Genomic DNA, 23594 nt, shown 5'->3' on the forward strand with positions numbered 1-23594 from the left:
TTCAGCCTCCCCCCCACAAAAGTTACTAATTTCTCATCTCCTTCTAGAATTATTCACTGTATTCTAGGCATATTTATGTTTGAGTGGGTTGTTCCCTCCCCACCATGAGTGCATATTCTTTTGTACTTTTTTTTCCCACTGTGCAGTGAAATTGTTCATTTCATTGTTTCTTTGAAATTTTTTCATATCACTGTATGTAGTACTTGTCCTTTTTCCTTGTTCCCATGTATTTTACTGCATTGGTGCCTTATAATTTATCTCACCAGTTCACTCAGATTCTTGCTAATTTTTCACTCTTATGTACAGTGAACATCCTTGTGCATAAATCTTTGCACACAGGTGTGTGGCTACATGATATAAATTCCTTGAGGATAAAATTGGTAGGTCAGGTTTATGATCTTATTAAATTGTTCTCAAACATTGTATCTGTTTATATTCTGCAGTAATGTATGAGAATACTATCATTTGCATAGTGTTAGTAGAATTTTTATTCTTGCCAATTTGTTTTCTCTACGCTTGATACAGAAAAGCTATTAACAGAAAACTGTTGTAGTATTCTTTTATTTTGTAATTTTTAAAAAATTTTTTATTTGAGAGAGAATGTGTGCTAGTGAGAGAGTGCGTGCCAGAGAGAGGGAGACCACCTCTAATTTTCTATTTTCATATGTTTCATTCAGTTTTCATATCAAAGTTAAGCAGCCTCCTATATTAATTTGGACAGAAATATTACCTTTCAGTTTCAAATACTTTTCCATGAAAGCATATGATAACAAATGTAATGAGCTGAAAAGATGAAAAAATGTCAACTATTCCCACACATTAATTATAATAAGTTTTTAAATGTTAAGTAATATTATATGTACAATTAAACACATTCAGGTCTAGGCTTAGTGTGGCCATATCCTCTCGGAATTTCTTCCCCAGTGGAACACAGAAAACTGTAAGGGTCCTAAGATGAGCTTCTGGCCCAGTGGTGGTTGCTAAGCAGTTATGGGTCTAGAAATAAAATTTGAGGATATTTCTGGACTCAAAGTAACAGCAATATGGGAAACTCCAAAATAGAGGTAGATATTATTGAGAGTTTTGTGAGAGATCTGAGTATGATGTGGTTAGCCTTAGATACCTCCATTGCATTTGTTCTGTGTTACATAAAATGTTTAATGTTGCCTGTAGGTGTTGAATATTGCATGGCAATATATAAATATATCCAGAGCAGAGACTTTGTGCCTGAAGGACCTTGTTCAGTCCTGAGGTCTGCCACTTACTGGCATTATGACCTTTGGCAGATTGTTTAACCTCTCAAAGCTTATCATCCCTCACATATAAAACAGGGATGATAGTTTTTCCTATTGGTGTTGTAAGAATTGAATGAGATAATGTAGACAGTGAGCTTTGTGTTGTACTTGGCATTTCATCAGTGCTTGATAAATGTTACTTTATACTGGCTGGGAAAGTATTTGTTTTGCTATATACAATTTAAGAGGAATATTAAAATATATTTTTGTTATTTTAAGGAAATTCGCAATGAGTCCCATGACTATCCTCATAGAGTGGCCAAGTTTCCAGAAAACAGAAATCGAAACAGATACAGAGATGTAAGCCCATGTAAGTACTTTTGGTGTGTGTGCATGTGTGTGTTTGTTGGTTTGTTTTAGGAGGCAGAATACAATGAAAAAGAAGGTTTGGGATCAGGGTTGATAAGTACAGTGGTTTTCTTCATATTAACATAATACACGTTCTTTAAAGAAAAATTTCAAGGCACAGAATACTAGAAGGAAGGAAAATTGCTCATAATTATTGCATCCTTCAAACACAGCCACTGTTATTTTGGTGTATTTCCTATTTTTCTTAGCATAATTTTTTTCTTTAAAATTAATTGTAATCATATTTATGTGTAATGTGTATTCATATATGTATATTTTCATTATTATTCCAACCTTTTAAATATTAAAATATTTATCAGTGTAATTTGCTTTTTTCCCCAAATTATAAAAATAGTATGTACTCACTGTAGAAAATTTTTAAAACAGAAATGTATAAAGGAAAAAAACCCTGTGATTTAAAAACAGAAACCTTTGGGTTTATATTCTTTTTGTATTTTTTCTGAATAAACATACACACATTATTTTTATTTTTATTTTTTAAATATTTATTTGAGAGCAAGCATGAGTGCGCATACGAGCAGGGAGAGTGTAGGGAGAGGGAGACAGTCTCAGGCAAGCTCCATGCTGAGCACCGAGCCTGACCATGGGGCTCGATCTCTGGATCCTAAGATCATGACTTGTACTGAAACCAAGAGTCAACCAAGAGTCGGATGCTTAACTGACTGAGCCCCCAGCATGCCTATACACATTCTTTTAAATATAAAATTAGAATCCTTCACATATTAATTGTAGCTCTTTTCCCACCTCACAATACATTGTAAGCATTTTCCTGTCATAAATCCTTTAGTGGCTTTAATAGTGGCTTTGGATATGCCATTCTTTTATGTAACAGTTCCCTTGTGGTTGAACATTTGGATACTGATGTACACACTCATTTATATACACAATTCTGTGAATAGTTGTCATACCACTGTTTTAAAAATGTGTTTATCCTGAGGTGATTTTATTTTTTGTTCTGATTGATACCATTTGTTGAAATACTAAATTAAGCTGCCTTACTATTCTACAGTATTACCCCATATTTGATTTTAGTGGGCATAGGTATTTTCTTTAGGGCTGCTTGTTAGTAGGGATGTTAAAAAAAATCTGAATGTATCACATTTTGGTTCTTGCTTGTTTATCGTTCTTTCCTCTAGTTGACAAGGGTATGGTGCTGGTGTGCTGAGGCCTCCTGTGTAGGCTGAATAATCTCACTCTACTCAAGGCTATGATTGTATACCCTTATATATGTTGTATTCCTTCTTAGGGGAGGGTATGAATATGCCACTGAAAATCTAATTACTGGGGAAAAGGTCCATACTTTCTTAAAGGAACAGAACATTCTTTCTGTTGACCAAGTACATTTCCATGAAAAGTGTATTGGCTGATTTTGGACAAATCAAATGAGAAGTAATCTCTTAAAATATTTCATGTTTATTATAAATTACTTATTAAATATTATGTTTCTCTTACGTTTTCCTTAACAATTAATAGTGTTTGTAAAGATAAGTCTCCAGCAGAGAGTGGTTTTCTGTTCTTCTTCACTTATAGACACTTGAAGATATGAGAGACTTCCAGAGAAACCTGACTCACCATGGCAACAATTCTGGTGTTGGTGTGTGTGCAGGGAATGGGGGTATGGGCAGTGGTTCTAACATTTAGGTGCCCCTTCACCCACTCCAAATTTCTGTTGAGTATCATTGAGCTAGAACACTAATCTTTAGTGTTTTGTACCAAGAGTTTTGAAGACAGTGTGTCCCAGTTGTACACCTTGCTTTGTTGCCTCTAATTTAAAAAAAACAAAAAACAAAAACACCAAAAACCCAAGCTTCTTATTTTGATAATTGTAGCTATCTATGCGGTTGTGAGAAATAGCACTCAGAGATCCAGCATACCCTTCCCCTAGTTTTCCCCAGTGGTAACATCTTGGCATAATTGCAATCAGGAAATGGACATGGATATGATCCATCCAGATCTCCCCAGTGTTACTTGCACTCATTTGTGGCTGTGTTCAGTTCTGCTCAGCTCTGTTACATGGTAGAGTGTGGGGTCTCCACCCCAGTCTGGGTACGGACCAGTGGAACAGCTTCACCTTAAGATCCCTCCCTGCCTTACAGTTCTGGATCTCTTCAACTCTCAACTTGAAATCTTAAATGCTGCTACCTTGAGGGCTACTTTCTGTCTTCCCAGCTCTTTGACTTCATCAGGATCTTTAGTTTGTTGACTTTTTCATTTATTATAGTACATTACTTCCTTCCCCACCCTATTTATTACTTAATGACTTTCTTGCTGTTCTAATATGTTAGAAAGATAATCTCTGGCTCTTTAATTCTACCTACCCTGTGAAACCTAGCGTCAGATAGTCTTTCAGCTTCTGTGACCTTTGGGCTCATGTGTGTGCCTTGGGTTGGCTCGGCCACTGGCTGGGCCTGCGGTGTCCCGCTGTCCTCCGTGCCCTTCGTCACTCCCACTGCCCTTCTGCTCTGGCTTGTCCCAAAGGAAACCGGCTCTCAACACACCCCCACTCCCACCACTCGCAAAATGTGATCTGCCTTCAGTTCTGCAGAGAAACATTTTAAAAATCCAGAAATAACTCTTCAACTTCATGTTCTACCACCTGGAAACTTATTTCTGTCTGCACTCACCTTTTCCTGAAGTCCCAGGAAATAACCTTCCCCTCTCCTGTCCTAGGTTTGTATCCCGATGCTTCATTCCTCCTCAGGGACCTCATTGGCTGTCATCACCACTCTTACTCCTGTCTTCAACCGAGAGGTTGAAGTAGCTCCTTTCCCTTGTTACGTAAATGTGCTTCAGCCTCTTCTCATCTCAACCATCTTATCACACCTCAGCTCCACTTCTCTGTTACCTGTGTGGACATGAGCACGTGCACACGTTTGCACAGAGAGTCTTAAAAAAAGACACCGTATTGTTTGTCTCTCCATCCTCATCACCTGTGCGTTCTTCAGCCCATGGTTCTGCCCCAGGCTCCCCACTGAAACTTTTATTCTCAAGTACTGTTTTCAAGCTTTCTAGTTTTCACATGCAATGAGGGACTTTCCATTGGTTTCTTTTCTTATCCTTCTGACTTTTGACATTGTTAACTCTTCCTTCCTTTCCTAACACCATATTTTTTCTGTTTTGCTATTATTCCTCTGGCTAGTCAGGCATTTTCAGAACTTCTCTTCCTCAGTTGACTGTCTTCTTCAGGGTTCTGTCTCCCCCTCCTTCTCACTCTGACACTTCTATGAATGATCTCATCATCTGTGGGTTTGGTTACCATGTGCTTGTCACCCTAAATCTCATCTGTAGCCTAGGTCTCTCTTAGCTGTAGACCCATTTATGCAAGGCACTCATCTCTTGTGGATGTCCTGTAGCTGCCTCAGTCTCAGTATGTCTAGATTCTGATCTAGCATTCCTCCCCACACAGTCCATCGGTCCCAACCCTGAGACCTGCGTTTTCTGCTGTATTCCCCATATTCATAAATAGTATTGATACATATGCTGCAGCTAGAAACTCCTGTCCAATTCAGCTCCCATATCTACTTGATAACTAAATAATTACAATTCCATTTCCACAATGTGGTTTTTTTTTTTTTTTTTTTTTAATTTTTTTGGGAGAGAGAGCATGCATGTGCACTGGGGGGGGCGGGGGAAGCAGAGGGAGAGGGAGAGAGAGAATCCCAAGCAGGCTCCATGCCTGGCACGGAGCCCAATGCAGGGCTCAATCTCACAACCCTGAAATTACGACCTGAGCCAAAATCAAGAGTCAAATGCTCAAGGTGACTGAGCCACCCAGGCGCCCCCACAATGTGTTTTAAATCTCTTCTTCACTGTTTGTACTGGCTTGGTTCAGGCCCTTGCTCTTCCTTTTCTGGATTATTACAATAAACTCTTGACTCCTTGTCTGTTCTGTTCCCATTTTAGTCCATTCTCCATGCGGTATCCAGGATAATCTTTGTAAAATGCGTGTCTGTTTTCCACTCTCCAGTAGCATTCCACAAGTTTTATGAGAAATTAGTTTTGTAGCATTATCATACAAGACCTTTTGGAGACCGACCCTTCACATACCTCCAGATTTTTTCTAGCCATTTTCTCACAAATTTATTATTATTAAAGATTTTATTTGTCAGAGAGAGTACAAGCAGGGGAAGGCAGAGGGGGCAGCAGGCCTTCCCGCTCAGCAAGGAGCCCGATGTGGGATTCGATCCCAGGACCCTGAGATCATGACCTGAGCTGAAGGCAGCCGCTTAACCGACTGAGCCACCCAGGTGCCCTACTCAAAATTATTGATTTTGGTAAAACTGAAACACTTAAGAGTTCTCCCAATGTGACCAGTTTCTAAGATTTTTTTTTTTTTTTTTTTTTTTACGTTTTATTTTTAAGTAATCTGTACACCCAGTATGGGGCTTGACTGAACTCACAACCCAGAGATCAAGCATCACATGCTCTACCGACTGAGGCAGCCAGGCACCCCCCAGTGTGACCAGTTACTAATAACTCAGTGTCTTTGAATATATCATTCCCTTTTTGGAACATCTTCCTCTTTCTGACCCACATTAGTCAAAGTCCTCTTCTTCCAAATATCTACCCCACTACTTCCCCTTGGGTGTTATTCTCACACAGTGGAGGAGGTCATGGAGGTGATGACTCTCATTAAATATAGACGGGCCCAGGAATGTGTATTTTAGAACACTCCCTGGATTATGCAGATATACCTTTCCTTATTGATAGTCATTATAAAATTTAAAAATGTATTTCCATACAAAATACTTTACAGTTAGTTTGGTTTAGAAAACATGCATTGAAAACCAGCTACACAGCTGACTGACACTAGGCTATGCAGAGAATACCATGAATATATGTACCCTGCCCTGTGATAATTCACAGTATAGTGAGGGAGATACAGACCTGTTGTGATGTGTGTATCATGGGATAGAACCGTGTATATTGGTGGAGCTGTGCCTAAGGAGTTAGGGATAGCTTTTAAGAGAATACATAGTAAGCAGCTAGGTAAAGGGGAACTGAACATAAATTACTTTTTTTATGAGTCCCAGATTTTTTCTAGATTTTGATTCAGTAGGTCTGGAAATCTGTGTTTTTAAACAGTCTCCTTACATGATCCCTATATACCCAGCCTGGCCCCGGTCCTAAGATTGACATATAGAAACTACATTTGGAGGTGTGAATATGAGAAACATAATCAAACAGATATTTTGAAATAGAATTTGAAGAAGTCCACAATTTTCCTGTAATTGCCATGACCAAAAGATGCCTCAGTTGTCTCAGTTTTAACTGTGAGACAGTTGTGAAAGAGACAGGCAAGAACTGGGTTGATTGAGAAGAGAGTAGGGGCGCGAGGGTGGCTCAGTCGGTTAAGCGTCTGCCTTCAGCTCAGGTCATGATCTCAGGGTCCTGGGATCGAGTCCCACATCAGGCTTCCTACTCAGCCGGAAGCCTGCTTCTCCCTCTCCTCCCCGCTATGCTCTCTGTCACTATTTCTGTCTCTCTCTCTCAAATAAATAAAATCTTTAAAAAAGAGAGTAAAAGATTTTAATAATCTCTTTGAGAATTATACTACTAGAGACAATTTTGAAATTTTCCTTAACTTTCTGCTTTACAGGTAGAAATTCTATAAATCCTGTGTTTGGTCTAAAAGGAAGTGCCAGCAAGTCTTTAGTGAACTGTCATTTGTTTTCACTGACGCTGAAACAGTTTTGTTTTTTTTTTTAATTGTGGTAAAACACATAACATAATTTACCCTCTTAATTTTTAGATGTACACTGCAGTATTGTTAACTATATGCATGTTACTGTACAACTGATCTTTTCATCTCGTGTGACTAAAACTCTGTGCCCATTGAACAACAACATCCATTTCCCCTCCCTCCAGCCCCTGGCAACCACCATTCTCCTTTCTGTTTGAGTTTGATTACTTTAGATACTTAATATAAGTAGAATCATGCAGTATTTGTCTTTCTATGACTGGCTTGTTTCACTTAGCATAATATCCTCAAGGTTCATCCATGTGAAAATGTCAGTTTTTAAAGGCAAGTAACACAGAGACTTTTGATTCTGGTAGTATGGCATGTTAGATAATCCATAGTCCCTTAGGGCCACAAAACAAGATTTTCAGTAAATGTACTTTTAAAATAGTTTCCAGGTGTGGGGGCACTTGGGTGGCTTAGTCGGTTAAGCATCTGACTCTTGATTTTGGCTCAAGTCCTGATCTCAGGGTCCTGATCTCAGGGTCGTGAGATTGAGCCCCATATTGGGCTGGCTCCCTGCTCAGTGGGGAGTTTGTTTGAGATTCTCTCTCTCGAATGAATGAATGAATGAATGAATAAGATCTTTTTTAAAAAATAAAATGTTACTAGGTGGGGAGAAAGTAAACTTCCAGACCTCCTTCGCCTCCCCACCTCCTAAAAAAACCTCAGCAAATGGCATAGCTACTCTGAATGCAAATGCCAGTATTAGCTCTGAGATTTGTATAATAAATATATTTGTGTAACAATAAAATAGCCTCAAGATAGATTAAGCAAAATGAATAGAATTACAGGAAGAAATAGACAAGTCCATGTTCATGGCCTTTTAATAAGACAGAATATTAGTATAGAAGATTTAACCACACAATTAAGCTTAATTTAATAAGAAAAATATATAGAACCTTATTCCAACAATTAGGGAATACATTTTCTTCTAGGACCTTGGAATATTTATAAAAAATGGACCATCGACTTGACTATAAAGTAAATCTTAACAATTTAAGAATTGCTGTCTTATTGGCCATGTTCTTTGACCAGAATGCAATTAAATTATAGATTATTAATGAAAAGATAAAAAGTCACATAAATTTGGAGATTTAGAGATTTCTGAGTAATTCATGGGTCAAGAAGAAATCATAAAGGAAATTTTAAAAATGCTTAAAAGTGACAATACATAAAATACTATTTATCAGAACTTTCATAAGGCAGCAAAAACAGTAATGCAAAGAAAATATGTTGCCTTGGGGTGCCTGGGTGGCTCAGTCAGTTAATGTCTGACTCTTGATTTCCGCTCAGGTCATGATCTCAGGGTCCTGGGATTGAGCCCCAGGTCAGGCTCTGTGCTCAGTGGGGAGTCTGCTTCGGGATTCTCTCTCCCTCTGCCCCTCCCCCCCACTTGCTGGCACACTGTCTTTGTAAAATAAATAACTAAATCTTTAAAAAAAGAAAAAGAAAATGTCTTAAATGTATTAAAACAGAATGATAAAAATTTATGTGCTAAGAATAGGTCCCAGTTCTTTCTGTGAACTTGTTATAGAACTTTGATAACCAAACCTGAAAAGTTTAATAAGAATAAAAGTTACAGGCATATCTCCCTCATGAATATAGATGTAAAGGTTAGCAGACTGAATATAGTAGTTTGTAAGTTTACTTTAGGAACGGGTGGCTTAACATAAAATCTTTTTTTTTTTTACCATTAGAAAACCTTAAAAATGTTGGTTCACCACAGTAATGAGGTAAAGGAGAAAAGGTCATATGATTATTTCAGTAGATGCAGAAAGATTATTTAAAGTCACTGCTTGCTCATGATTAAAAACAGAACACGTAGCAAATTGGAAAGAGGGGAATTTCTGTAACCTAATATAAGCTATCTAAGAGATGCCTACAGTAACGTAAGTCTGAATGATAACATGTTAGAAACCTTTTTTTTTTTTAAACAAAAATGTAGAACAAGACAAGGATGCCCACTATTACCGCTTCTACTTAACATCATGCTTTAGGTCCTAGCCACTACTGAAAGAAGAGTAAGAAATAAAAGGCATACAGATTAGAAAAAAAAAGAAAGCTGCTATTTTATCTGGTGCTGTGTAACAAACCACCACCAAACAGTGGCTTAAAACAGTAGCAATCATTTATCATCTATGCAAATCTGGGGGTTAATTGGACTCAGGTGATTCTTGCTCAGGGTCTTTTATGCAGTTGTAGTTCAGATGGTAGCTGGGGCTAGAGTCACCTTGAGGCCTTCCTCACTCAGTTGTGGACGGTCAGCTGGAACACCTACATGGGGCATGACCATGTGACCTGGACTTCCTTGCAAATAGCTGGGTTTCAGGAGTGAGGGTTCTGAGAGAGCCAGCTGGAAACCACATTGCCTGTACCACCTAGACTTAGAAGTCTCATCACTTCCATCACATTCTTTTCATTAGTGGCCATCCAGGTTCTAGGGAAGAGGACTGATGCTCCCCACCATTAGATGTAAGAATTATCAAAGAATTGTGGACATAGTTTAAAGATTTTATTTATTTATTTATTTATTTAATGTATTTATTTGACAGAGAGACAGCGAGAGAGGGAACACAAGCAGGGGGAGTAGGAGAGGGAGAAGCAGGCTCCCCACTCCAGTGCGGGGCTCGATCCAGGACCTGAGCCGAAGGCAGACGCTTAATGACTGAGCCACCCAGGCGCCCTGTGGACATAGTTTAAAACCATCACAATTACAGATGATACTATTTTCTTCATAATCCAGAAAATGTGCAGACAAGTCGAAGAATTATGAAGAAACATTATGGTAGTCTCAGAATTATAAGACAACAGATCTTTGAATTATTAAAACAGACCTTTATACATGACAGGAATCTGCTTGTCATCTTTCTTAGTAAGCAGATTTAGATAAAAGTTGTTGCATAATAGTAATCAGAACAAGTATAGATAGAACTTAAATTTTATGGTAACTCTTAGGTAAATATTTGCTAACATTCTTTCTTATTCCATCTAAAGTGTAAAAATAAAGACCAAATGCACTTCACATTCTCAAATCCATTCTGTTGTCACCTTTTTTACTTAAAGGTTTTCTCATTATTTGTTAGCACTTTGACCTTTGGTTCTGTCTTTAATTTTGTTTCTAATCTTCAATTTTAATCAAGTCTAAATCAAAGCTATTTTGGACTTTTTTTTTAAAGATTGTATTTATTTGAGAGAGAGCAAAAGCAAGAGAGATCACAGAGGGAGAGGGAGAAGCAGACTCACGGCTGAGCGAAGAGCCCGAGACAGGGCTCAGTCCCAGGACCCTGAGATCATGACCTGAGCTGAAGGCAGAATCTTAAGAGACTGAATCACCCAAGCGCACCTATTTTGGACTTCTAATAATTTATTTCTACAGGTCATTGGTGCACTGGAGTGGATCCAAGGAATAAGAATTAGAATTCTTAGTGAAGAAGCTAGAATTGATTAGATGGGGAAAGAAAACTTTAACTGAACAACATGATACCTGACTTCAGGTACTTGAACTTCATATGGCAAAAGGAACTCATTGTCCTCTGTTAAGCTTGAACAATAGAACTGCAGTTAACGAATAACACAGTTGGTGAATTTCAGGTCACCAACTTTTTGAATTATAGAGGGTTGGTTAGATAATTTTGAAATATCTCTTGTATGCTTCACTTATTGCCTCATTCCTTGTCCCTTCCTCACTTCCCCCATTCACCTTTCTCTCCTCTTACACTGTTGATTCCTTAACAGATACTTTTTTTTTTTAATTTTTATTAAACTGGGCCACCTGTCCCCCAGTAAAGTTTTGTTCAGTCTTCCAAGACATAGGTATCACTCCTCTGAGAGGTACCCACTAGAAGTTACCAGTTTGCTTCTATAGCACTCTGTTTCTGTATTCTGGCACAATCTTACCTCCTTATAATTTTATTTATTACGTTTACTCTGTAGAGGAGTGACACTCAACAAGGATGTTTACCATCCCTTGGGAGACATTTTGGAAATTTGTGGGCACTTTTTTTTCTTCTGGTGTATTTCTGCTCAACTCTTGATATATATTAAAATAGATATTATCTTATTATAAACTACTTTCCATTTATTTTCTTATATATTTCAGTTAGGGCATTATTGATATTAAAAAATTATGTATAGTTTCTGTTATCTCAAATAGTAGGATAGGAAAAGAGGTATTAAAGACCTCATTTAGCCTCCCCTCTCTCCTCTGAATAATTCAATCTAAAAGTCCTTGGGGTTGGGGACCAGCATGTGGAAGGCATGTAAATAAGGGCGAAGGCATGCTAGGTGGTGGTTTGGGGGGGCATGTTTGAAGAGTGGAGGAAAGATGGAGTGAACCCTGTGATGTTAGATTAGAATTAGTGTATCAGTGTATGAACTCACGGTTTTCAGGGAATGTGGATATACAGATACATAGAAATGTAGATGTGTGTATGTGCATGTTTCTATTTCCTAGCCCTGGCCACTGAGAAGTCTTGGGAGCAATGACACCCTCTTAGCGTTGGGCATGCCTAGCTTTTGATACCCAAATTTCATTCTCCACTAAGAGGAAAAGGGCTCCTTGAAGAAATGTCTGACTCTGGGGCTGGGGCAGGGAAAGTATAAGAGTAACATGGAATGTGTCATAGTCCCAGAAGGTAAGGATGGTCAAGAAATGATGAGGCTATGTCAAAAGGACACAGAAACCATCTTGAAGTCTGTGGGCTAAATCTGGGGGTGATTTGAGCATTTGAAATAAATAATAATTATAACCTGCTGAATAAAATAGGAATCCATGAGTTTACACTGATATAAAGAAATATCAATTAATAAATGGGGAGAAAGGAAAGATCTACCTTAGTGTAGGATGGCAAGTAATAAATGTTGAAATAGATGGTAAACTTGGTGGGTAAAATTTTGATGAGGAACAAAAGATTTACATAATCTTAAAGTGGCCTTATGTAAAATACTAACATAAGAGGGGAATAGTAACTGTGCAGAGGAGTTTCGCAGACACCAACCTTAAACAAGTAATCATGACCAATAATGGGACACATCACATTGAAATCCTGAACTGCCCTGTAGAATGCAGTGAGTACAGAGCATCACTGCTGAACTCACCAAAGTGCACAACTTGAACTCATATGTAGAGAATATCAGACAACTCAAATGGATTGACACTCTGTAGTCTTCAAAGGGTTATAAAAACCCTCCCAAGGGAAAGCTGAGGAATGGTTCTAGGTTGGAGACTAAAGAAATATGACATCTAAACCTAGCATGTGATTGGGGCACTTGGGTGGCTCAGTCGGTTAAGCATCGGACTTTTGGTTTTGGCCAGGTCAGGATCTCAGGGTTGTGAGATCAAGCCTTGACATCGGGCTCTGCCCTCAGAGTCTGCTTGGGATTCTCTCTCCCTCTCCCTCTGTCCCTCCCCCCACTTGTGCATGCTTGTGACTCATGTGCGTGCTCTCTTTCTCTCAATAAATAAATACAATCTTAAAAAAAAAATGTAACATGTGATCCTGTATTGGATCCTTTTGTTTAAAAGGTATTATTGGGACATTTGGTGAAACTTGAATGGGGTCTGGGTTAGTAAAGTATCACTGTTAATTTTATGATTTTGATGGCTGTACTGTGGTAAAGTAGGGTTGAGTCCTTTGTAGAAAATACACACAAACTATTCAGGGGTAATAAGATACCATGTTTGCAACTTGTTGTCATGATTTAGGAAAATATTTATATTTTTCTTGGCATTTTTCTGTAAGTTTTGAATTTATTTCAACTTACAAAATTTTAAAAGATTAAAAGGGCGGGGGATATTGAATCCTAGTCAGTACACGAAGACAAGAAAAGGAAATAAAAGGCATTCAGATTTGAAAGGAAGAAATAAAAATGTCTCTATTTGCACAAAGTCTAGACATGATAGTCTACATAGAAAATCCTAAAGAATCTACCAGGAAATCTCCTGGAACTAATAAGTGAGTTAAACCAGGTTGCTCTATATAAGATCTGCATACAGAAATTAATTATCTTTATAATTACTAGCAATGGACACATGGAAACCAAGATTAAAAATACAGGGTCATTTAGGGGCATCTGGGTGGCACAGTCGGTTAAGCATCCCGCTCTTGGTTTCCGCTCAGGCTGTGATCTCAGGGTTGTGAGATCGAGCCCTGTGTCAGGCTCCGTGCTCAATGTCAGGTCTACTTGAGATTCTCTCTCCCTTTCCCTCTGCCCCTCCTGCTCATGTTCTGTCTCTCTCTTTCTCTCTCTCAAATAAATAACTAAAAAAAAATACAAGGTCCTTTATAATTGCTCTTAAAAAAGGAAATATTTTGGAATAAGTCTAACAAAACATGTATAAGACCTGAATATTGAAAACAAAACACTGATAAAAGAAATAAAAAATGATCTAAATAAATGGAGAAATATACCATGTTCATGGGTTGGAAGTCTCAACATAGTAAGGATGTCAGTTCTCCCCAAATTTTTCTGTAGGTGTAATACAGTTCCTACCAAAATCTCAGGAAGATTTTTTTTGTAGCTATAAATAAACTTACTCTTAAATGAGTGTGAGAAGACAAAGGAACTAAAATAACTAAATTTCAAAAAAGAAGAAGGTGAGGAGGAATCTGCCCAATTATAAGACTTACTGTGTAACTATGGTATCAAGACAATGTGGTATTGGCAGGGATAGAAACACAGATTGGTAAAATAGAACAGGGAACCTAGAAATAGACTCATGCAAGTATGGTGAACTAATTTTTGATAGAGGTGCAAAGCAATTTAATAGCAGAAGGATGATTTTTTTCAACAGTCATTACTTGAACAATTGGACACCCACAGGCAAAAAAAAAAAAAAAACTCAACCTTAACTTCCTTATACAAAAATTAAAGTGGATCACAGATTCAATATAAAGTGTAAAACTTTTAGAAGAAACAGAAAATTCAGGACCTATGGCTAGGTCAAGAGTTCTTAAGGTGACATCAAAAGGACAGTCCATGAAAGAAAAAAATCAGTCAATTGGAGTAAACCAGAATTAAAAGCTTTTGCTCTGCTAAAGACCCTGATAGGGAGTTGAAGATGAAAAGACAGGGACAGTCTGGAGAAAATATAAACCACAAAGAATTCATACCTAGAATATATATAGAACTCTCAAAATTCAACAGTAAAAGACCAAACCATAAAACCAAAAGAAGTCCAATTAGGAAATGGGTAAAAGATCATGAACACAGATGGCAGATAAGCACATAAGCATGTGAAAAACATCATTAACTGTTAGGGAAATATCATTAACTATTAGGGAAACATCATTAACCATTAGGGAAATGAAAATTAAAACCATGTTGGTGAGAGATCACTACATATCCAGTGGAACAGCTAAAATAACGAGGCCACAGTATTCCAAGAATACAGAAACTGGATCTCATACAAGGGTAGTGAGAACATAAAATGTATGGCCACTTTGGAAAATTGGCAGTTTTTTGAAAAGCTAAACATACCTTATATAACCCAGCCTTTGCACTCCTGGGCATTTATCCCAGAGAATTGCAACCTTCTGTCCATACAGAAATTTATTCATGAATGTTTATAGCAGCTTTATTTGTAGTAGCTCCAAATTGGAAACAGCCCAAATGTCCATCAATGGGTAAGTGGTTAGCAAACTGGTGTATTCATACCATGGCATACTACTCAGCAGTAAAAAGAAATGAGCTATTGACAACATGCAAGAAGTTTGGTGGATCTCAGAGGACTCATGCTGAGTCAGAAAATCCAATCTCAAAGGTTACATATTGTATGATTCCATTTTTATAGCATTCTTGAAATGATAAAATTACAGAGATGGAGAACAGATTAAGGGGTTAGGGACAGGGTTGGGGGAAGAGTGTGACTGTGTAGGGTTTGCACAGAGTATCTTTGTGGTAATGGAACAGGACTGTATCTTGATTGTGGTGGTGGATACACAATCTTCACATGTGATAAAATGGCATATAACTGTACACACCCACAAATGGGTGCCTGTAAAACAGGAAATTGGAGTACAGTCTGGGTTATACCAGCATCTTTCAAGGTTTCTGAATTTGATGCCTTCTTGAATTGGGTACTTGGAAAGGGTACTATGCTAGGCAGTGGGAATACATGGTGAACCTGACAGGGTCCCAGGCTATCAGAGAGCTTAACTCTTAACAGAAGGCTGCAGATAGCTGAAAGTGTGGGCACTGCTGCTGCCCCGTGGGCTTAGAGGATCAAAATCTTGCCATAACGGTAGCCTTCTAACGGAGGGCCCTCACTGTAGCCACAGCTCATCACTTAGGCAGCTCTGCTGTAGAGTACTAGCACTGGGGACTGGAGGGAGGAGCAGAAATGTACAGGGAAGGAGCTTAACATGCTGGGGAAACATGGCATATCTTCCAGGGCCATTGATTATACTCGGAATGTGGGGAGGGAAGGTGTGATTGCTTATATGTTAAAATACAGATGCACAATGAAGTAGAATTTTTAAGTTCCTATAAATTTTTTTTTAAAGATTTTATTTATTTATTTGACAGAGAGAAAGAGACAGCAAAAGAGGGAACACAAGCAGGGGGAGTGGGAGAGGAGGGAGAGGCAGGCTTCCTGCTGAGCAGGGAGCCCGATGCACGGCTGGATCCCAGGACCCTGAGATCATGACGTGAGCCGAAGGCAGATGCTTAACGACTGAGCCACCCAGGCGCCCCAAGTTCCTATAAATTTTTAAGATGAAATAGGACTTTTCAAAGAGTTTTGTATTAAATACTTTTAGGATATTAAGTGAGGGTCATTCATTAAAAATAATTAAGAAGGGTTGGCCCAGTCTAGCCATTTCATCATACAAGAAAACTGAGACTTAGTGACCTCTTGTTACCACAGGGTGTAGTGTGTCACTAACTTGGATGCTAAAAATGTTTCTCAAGTAGCAGGTTACTCTTCTATATAAATCACAGCTTTGTCTGTGGTCACATAGGTTGGTAGAGCCAGGACAGACTTGGGAATCTACATTTTTAGTCCCCTTAGCCTTCCCTCACCTGTTTTCTTTCATCTGTGCCAGAGTTCCAGGTATCTCGACTAAAAAGTTCTGGAGCTGTCTGAGCTCTTTCTTTTTGCTGAATTAGGTCACTCTTCAAGTCAGCTAACATAATCTCACCTCCTGTGTTGATTTCAGAATGGTTTAATAGTGATTTGTCATTCTAGCAAAATTCTACCATAGTTTAATTATTTGAATATGAAAATTTTCTGGAATTTATTTTATAAACAGTGCTTGAACACTTGCCAATCTAAATTATTTAGGACACTCTTTCAGGTAAACACTAAGAAGATGGAAGTACAAACTCTTTTTCTCTGAGTTGAATTTACGAGGTGAGACTAATGAATCAGTACAGTTTCTTGATTCTCTGAACCTAAATTGGAGGCTGCTTCTCTTCCCTTTGTTCACTGGGCTCAAGCTCCATTATTTGTGTCCCTCAGACATTTAGGCACACATCCACCTTAAGGTATTTACTCTGTGCTTGGAACACTCTTAACCAAAATAGTCATAGTCATATGATTGACCTCCTCCAAGTCTTTGCTTAAATGTCACTGTCTCAGTGAGGCCCACCCTATAGAATTGCAACCTGCCCTGCTCCTTAGCACAACTTTTCCCCCTCCCCCATAGCATTTGTCACCATATAAAATACAATTTACTTAGTTGTTTTGCTTATTGCTGTCTCCCTTTCTGAGAAGGTAAGCTCCACAAGGGTATGGATGGGTCCTTAGTGTCTATAACAGTCCTCGAATGTAGAAAGAATTTAATAAATATTTGGTCTACTTCGTTTCTGTGGTGTCCCGTGGACTTCTGGATGTAAGGATAGTACTTTCTCCCCAATTCCCTCTACCCTCCATGTTTTAGGCTCTGTCTCTCCTTAAAGCAGAGATTCTGAGTTTCAAGGAAAAGGGTGAGGGGCTTACTGATAAATTGAAATTTAGTATGTCTTATTTTATGCAAACTATTAAAGAGGAAAGATGTCCATGTTCCAAAGTACATTAGTGGATTAATTGATTTTACACATTTTAAAAGGATACTTCCCAGGTGTTCTTTCCATTGGAGAAACTCTTAGGGATAGATTAAAGATCTATTTTCAATTTGGAAATGTGTGGAAGCCAGATTTAATCAATTAACATTGTCCTATCAAGTTTAGGAACTTAAAATCTTGGTGGATTGAAAGAGATTGAAGTCACAGATAGTCAACCTATTGTTTGAAAAAGATTGAGCCTTCTGGATGTTTCTAGAACACCCACTTGGTTAGCAAGTTGGTGATGGTGTGTACTTGGGACATGCTTCTTTGTAACCGTCCCCATTCCTGCCACCGTTTGGTTCTGTACTCATCTTTTGATTAAACTGTTAGTGCAGGGGCGCCTGGGTGGCTCAGTCATTAAGCGTCTGCCTTCGGCTCAGGTTGTGATCCCGGGGTCCTGGGATCGAGCCCCACATCAGGCTCCCTGCTCCGCGGGCAGCCTGCTTCTCCCTCTCCCACTCCCCCTGCTTGTGTTCCCTCTCTCGCTGTGTGTCTCTCTGTCAATAAATAAAATCTTTAAACTGTTAGTGCATCAGTGTGTTAAGTTGTCTTCCTTTAGTTCCAGTTTGTCCTCCATAGTGATGGTAGTTATTTTCTTGAAATCAAATGTGAGCTTCTCTCAGTCCTTTAAAGAACTTCATCGAGGTGTAGCCTTTTCCTGGAGCACGGCACACAAGGCTCTTCAGAGTCTGGCCTCAACATGTTTTGGGACCTCTTCAGCCATTTTGAATTTGTCGGTCTTTCATGATACACCATTCCCTTTTACTCCTTTGTGTGTGTGTGCTCCTCCTTCATCTTTGTAGCGAAGCCTGTTCATCTCACTTGGCCTCCTCAGGCATCAGTTGGTCAGCTTTCTTCCCGCAACACATAGTCCAATAAAGATGGTACTAGGAATTACTACTTAATATAATTTTTTACTTTTTTTAATTTTTATTTTTTTAAGTAATTTTTAATTTAAAAAAATTTTTTAAGCCCATTGCGGAGCTTGAACTCCTGAGCCGAGATCAAGAGTCAGTCACCCACTGACTGAGCCACCCAGGCACCCCTAAAATTTTTTCTTTTAAAAAGCTTTAAATAAATTATATGTTATTTTTATGTCGTTGTTGTCTGGCTCCTAAAATATATTTGTTGAATGAAAATTGTATATAAAGTTGTTGAAGGATTTAAATGTAAAGAATGGACCTTCATGGTAGGGGTTCCCTCAGAGAGGCTGTTTAGAGCAGGTAAGTCATAGTATGGATCTTCATGGAAGTGAGTTTGTGTGACAGAGATGAAGATGGAAGTCATCCTTGATGTAAAGAACAGTGTGAAAGGCAATGCCAAGAAGAATTTAGGGTGTGTGTAAAGAATGGTAAAGGAACCAACTTGGACATATCAGAGACAATGTAGTGTGGGAAATATGTAGTCTCTTAAGTTGTATAAACCTAGTTTGAATCTCCTCTTGTGCTTCTCTAGTGTGTGTATGGTAAAGATTCCCCGAGTGTCAGTGAAATGAACATGATAATGTCAACTTCATAGGGTTGTAAGGATTGTTGCAGAAATGTAGTAAGGTGTGTCATACAGTACCTGACATATCCTAGGCCGCTAAATTCTATACAGTGGTCATAGTTGGTTATGTCATTAATAAAGGAACTATTATCAAATTGAGTTTTATTTTCAGAAGAAACAATTGAAATGTTAATACTGTGTTTACTAAGGTGTGTGTTTCTTAATATGGTAGTGCTTTTATGGTGACTTGGATTTTAGTTCTAGCTTTGCTTTTGGCTCATTGCTTGATTCAAGAGAGAAAATTAATAATATTTATGCCTCAAGTATTTAACTTGTAGAGTCAAAGAGGGTCAGCATATCTATGAAATGCTTTGCATTCTTGCAGGGAGGTAACATATAAATATAGACATCAGTGTTTGAAAACGTACGGTTTCCCTCTGGTTGAGAAGGGGAAAGTCTTTCAGTGCTGTACTAATGGAACCGGTCTTCTCCTTCCCCAGTTGATGATAATGATTGTTTATCTCTGCCTTGGTATAACCTAGGAGGCTGGTTATGATGAGTGTGAATTCTTTTTCCTGTTTGACCTGGAAGACTTTCAAAAAGACGATCTTTTTACAATAATGATAAAAGGTAAACCAGTGAAGGGGGTAGGGGTGTTAAAAAAAAAAAAGGCTTATTGTGACATTATTGAAAGAGGAAGCTAATCTGTATTGTCAGCTCAGGCCACAGCTAGAGCGTCATTTCTTGACAGATGAAACCATTTCTCAGAAAACCTACTGTTTGAGGGTGGGAGGTGAAGGGAATATTCATCAGAAGTTTGCTCAATTTTTATCCAGTTTACAAGCTACAATTCTATTGGATATTGCATTTCTTCATTCACTTGTAGACAAGAATTAAGAACAGATGGTGCCCCCTATTTAAAATATATACTTGATTTTTCAGCTTTTGGTGTTATTAGATGTTGAGAATTAAGAGTTCCTGTGATTGCTTTTTGTATCTCATGCAATGTAGTCTGAACTGTCTTTATTTTTCTCCCTTTGCTGGATTTTTTTAAAAATAGGAAAGAGGGAGATAACCATATACTGAACTTAGAATGATGATAAAGTACTGGAGGCTTTGGGGCTTAATACTTAGAGCCCCCCGGGTTATAGGACTGTCTATTTGATAATCTCATTTCAGAGGTTTCTGGGCCAAATAAACTCTGGGAGAGGAGAAAGCATTTAACTTTCTGGTGTTTTTATTTTTATTTTTTTGTACTAATTCAAAAGTCAAGTTTGGTTTGGAAGAACACTTCACAGATTTTGGGCTGACTGATAGTAATAGGGCAGAGAAAGGGGACATTCTGACTCTCAGGTTGTGAGGGGACCTGTGTCCACTCTCGTAGATATTTTAAACCACACATGAAGTGATTCTTAATTGGAGAAGAGGCATTGTCTGTTATCTTTGCTAGAGAATATAAATCATAAAGTCACAATTTATCATAAAAAGGCTTTGATAGTTTCACTTCCTGAAATGTACTGTATAGTTACTGTCTTTGTAGATAGTTTTAACATGATATGTTTTACTTAACACTAGAAACTTTTTTTTCCTACAGAATCAGAATGTTAAATATGATTTGAAGTTTTTATTAATATTCTTAATAAAGCAGAATTAAAATAAATTTCTAATAATGTAGGTGAATTTCAGAGTTTTATTTTTAATTAGTCCTGAGGAGAAAATATAGGTTCAGCCAACATTTGTAGCCAGTTCTAAATTGCTAGAGAGTTTTCCCAAGGATTACCTTCCTTTTTTAGTCTTAATCTGCCAGCAACATTGAAAAAAAATTTTTTTCTGAGAAAATTCAGTCTTCCTTTGCTTTTGTTGACTATATATAATAAATGTGAGAGGGTAGCAGGGCCACCATTTGGGGTCAGACTGTCCAGGACCCTGGGTGTCTTTTAGGTAGCACCCTGCTCCCTTTTGGTCAGACCTTGGGGCTCCAGGAAATGTATTTGTGCTTTTACGTGTGATTCGGTGTTTTCAATATTGCAGTGACAGCTGGTGTAGATTTTAAAGCTAGAGGGAAAATAACTGAATTCTAGTTCAAGGTCTTGAGGGCAGGGTGTCAAATACTCTTAAAAACAAACTGTCGAAGGTCTTTTTCTGAGCTTATTTCTTATTTCCTCCAGAACTTTGGATGGCAACCTGCAAGATAACTCAATTCCCAGCGCCCTGGAGAGGAACCTACCCAGTTTTTATGGATTCTTGCTTCTGTTGGCCAAATTGCTTTTTTCACTTGTGCAATAGATATGATTAACCTTTGGGGTTTGTGTTCTTTCTGTGATTACAGCATGAGGAAATACATTCCTTTGGTAATTATATTCTAGTGGAATGCGAATTTTAGGGATGGTGTAGCATTCTAAAAGGGGACAGTCTGACACATCAGTGTTATCTAGGAGATATATGATCTTTGTTTTGCTAATTGGGTAGCTGACCTTTTTACCATCTCACACAATTTAACAGTTAAAGGGTGATTAAGCTGTTAAAAAAAAAAGTGACTGTTTAAAAAAAAAAGTGCTTGCTGACATCATCTTTCCGAGAACACTAGTATAAGTGATTTACTCTAACAAGATCGTAGTTTTCCCTGTTGGCAAATGACATGTAATATTTACAGAGGTCTTGGATTCAGTCCAGCAGAAACATCTCAGATATCTAATTGATGTGTGAAACTGTAGCCATTTAACATTTTCTTTCATATGGAGATAATGTAAACAGTTTTTTGTTTCGTTTTTTAAGTTTAAAAGTGGGGAGAAAAAGGATATTTAGTATAAATTTCCTGCAGGGGAGCAGTTTAAATTGAATGTATTCTCCAGAGTTAAACTTATCAGACGTGTTCGGTTTATAATTCAGTTACATTCTTCTGACAGTTGTGTATTTAGGATACTGAGCCAGTGTTAACTCTGTTATTATGCACATGCCTTCTCTCTCTGAAAAAACTTCTCCTTTTCCATCAAAATGATATAAGGTAAAGTTTTGTAGACTACATATTTAAATCAGCATAAATTCTCAATCTGTGAGATTTTTACTAATTTTTTAACCCTAAAGCATGATTTTTAATGGCTCCATTAAAGTAGTATATCTTTCATATATACTGTAACTTAACTGTTGGACATTTTGGAAATTTGTGTTTTTTCCCCTTTTGTGTGTTACTGTTAATCCCTGTGTCTGTCTCTGGCTATATGCATTGGTTTCATTCACAGAAATGGGAACCTTGGATTTTAAAGGATTTACACCTGTTACTCTAAACCAGGCATCTGAAAGTTCTCTTATAGTTTCATCTAGTGCTTACTAAGGGGCTAGACATGGCCTGGACAGCACTGGGCATTATCATTTAAAAAACTAAAAACAAAAAACTTTACCAAAAAATTTTAAATAAAAAAAAGTTATCTTTTCATTTTAATTTCCATTTCTTTGATTAATAGTGAGAGTAGTCTTTTGTGTATTGTCCTTGTTCACTTTTAAAAAACAGGGTGTCTCTGTCATTTCTTATTGATTTATAGGTACTCTACATATTTTAATGCTTTGGTTGTATTTTGGTTTTTCTTAGTAGGATTCATGACATTTTCTTAATTTTGAGGCCTGTTTTTATAATTGATGTATAGTGGACATACAATATTATATTAGTTTCAGATGTACAGTATAATGATTGAACATTTATATACATTCTGAAATGCTTATTATCACAATAAGTGTAATTACCGTCTGTCACCATAGAAAGCTATTACAATATTATTGACTATAGAGGCGCCTGGGTGGCTCAGTCAGTTAAGTGTCTGCCTTTGGCTCAGGTCATGATCCCAGGGTTCCTGGGATCAAGCCCCACATTGGTCTCCCTGCTCAGCGGGAAGCCTGCTTCTCCCACCCACTCCCCCTGCTTATGTTCCCTCTGTCTCGCTGTGTCACTCTGTGTCAAATAAATAAATACAATCTTTAAAAAATATCTATTATCGACTATATTCCCTATGCTGTACTTTCCATCCAGGGGACTTACTTATAACCGGAAGTTTGTAACTTTTTTTTTTTAAAGATTTTATTTATTTATTTATTTGAGAGAGAGAGAGCATGAAAGAGGGTAGGTCAGAGGGAGAAGCCGACTCCCTGCTGAAGGGAGCCCGATGCGGAACTCGATCCCGGGACTCCAGGATCATGACCTGAGGCGAAGGCAGTCGCTTAACCAACTGAGCCACCCAGGCGCCCGGAAGTTTGTAACTCTTAATACCCTTCACCTATTTTGCTCATCTCCCCACCCTCCTCTTTTCTGACAACCACTAGTTTTGTTCTCTGTGTTTATGAGTCTGTTTCTTTTGTTTGTTTGTTTTGTTCTTTTAGATTCCACATATAAGTGAAGTCATATGGTCTTTGTTTTTGCCTGACTTATTTCAATTGGTATAATACCCTGTAGGTCATCCATGTTGTTGCATATGGTGATATTTTTACTTTTAAAAGCAAGAAGTGTATCTAAACTAGGTATATTTCTCTATTGTGTTATAACACAATGTAAGTAATGAGGCATCTTTGGTTGTCTTGTAAAGAATTAGAACATTCCAGGGTGCCTGCTGGCTCAGTCAGTAGAGCCTGCGACTCTTAATCTTGGGTTTGTGAGTTGGAGCCTA

General features: G+C 38.0%; 1 protein-coding gene across 6 annotated transcripts in view; it reads left to right on the forward strand.

Moving 5' to 3' along the window:
* PTPN2 (protein tyrosine phosphatase non-receptor type 2) overlaps nucleotides 1–23594 on the forward strand; it is an 88646-nt gene that overhangs the window by 22498 nt on the left and 42554 nt on the right. For all 6 annotated transcript variants that reach the window (XM_027575338.1, XM_027575344.1, XM_027575342.1 and 3 more), the window contains one exon: nucleotides 1515–1605. In XM_027575338.1, the coding sequence (XP_027431139.1) occupies nucleotides 1515–1605 (91 nt within the window). The remainder of the gene's footprint in view (nucleotides 1–1514; nucleotides 1606–23594) is intronic.

The sequence above is a fragment of the Zalophus californianus genome, chromosome 14 (assembly GCF_009762305.2).
Source record: "Zalophus californianus isolate mZalCal1 chromosome 14, mZalCal1.pri.v2, whole genome shotgun sequence".
NCBI classification, from domain to species: Eukaryota; Metazoa; Chordata; class Mammalia; order Carnivora; family Otariidae; genus Zalophus; species Zalophus californianus.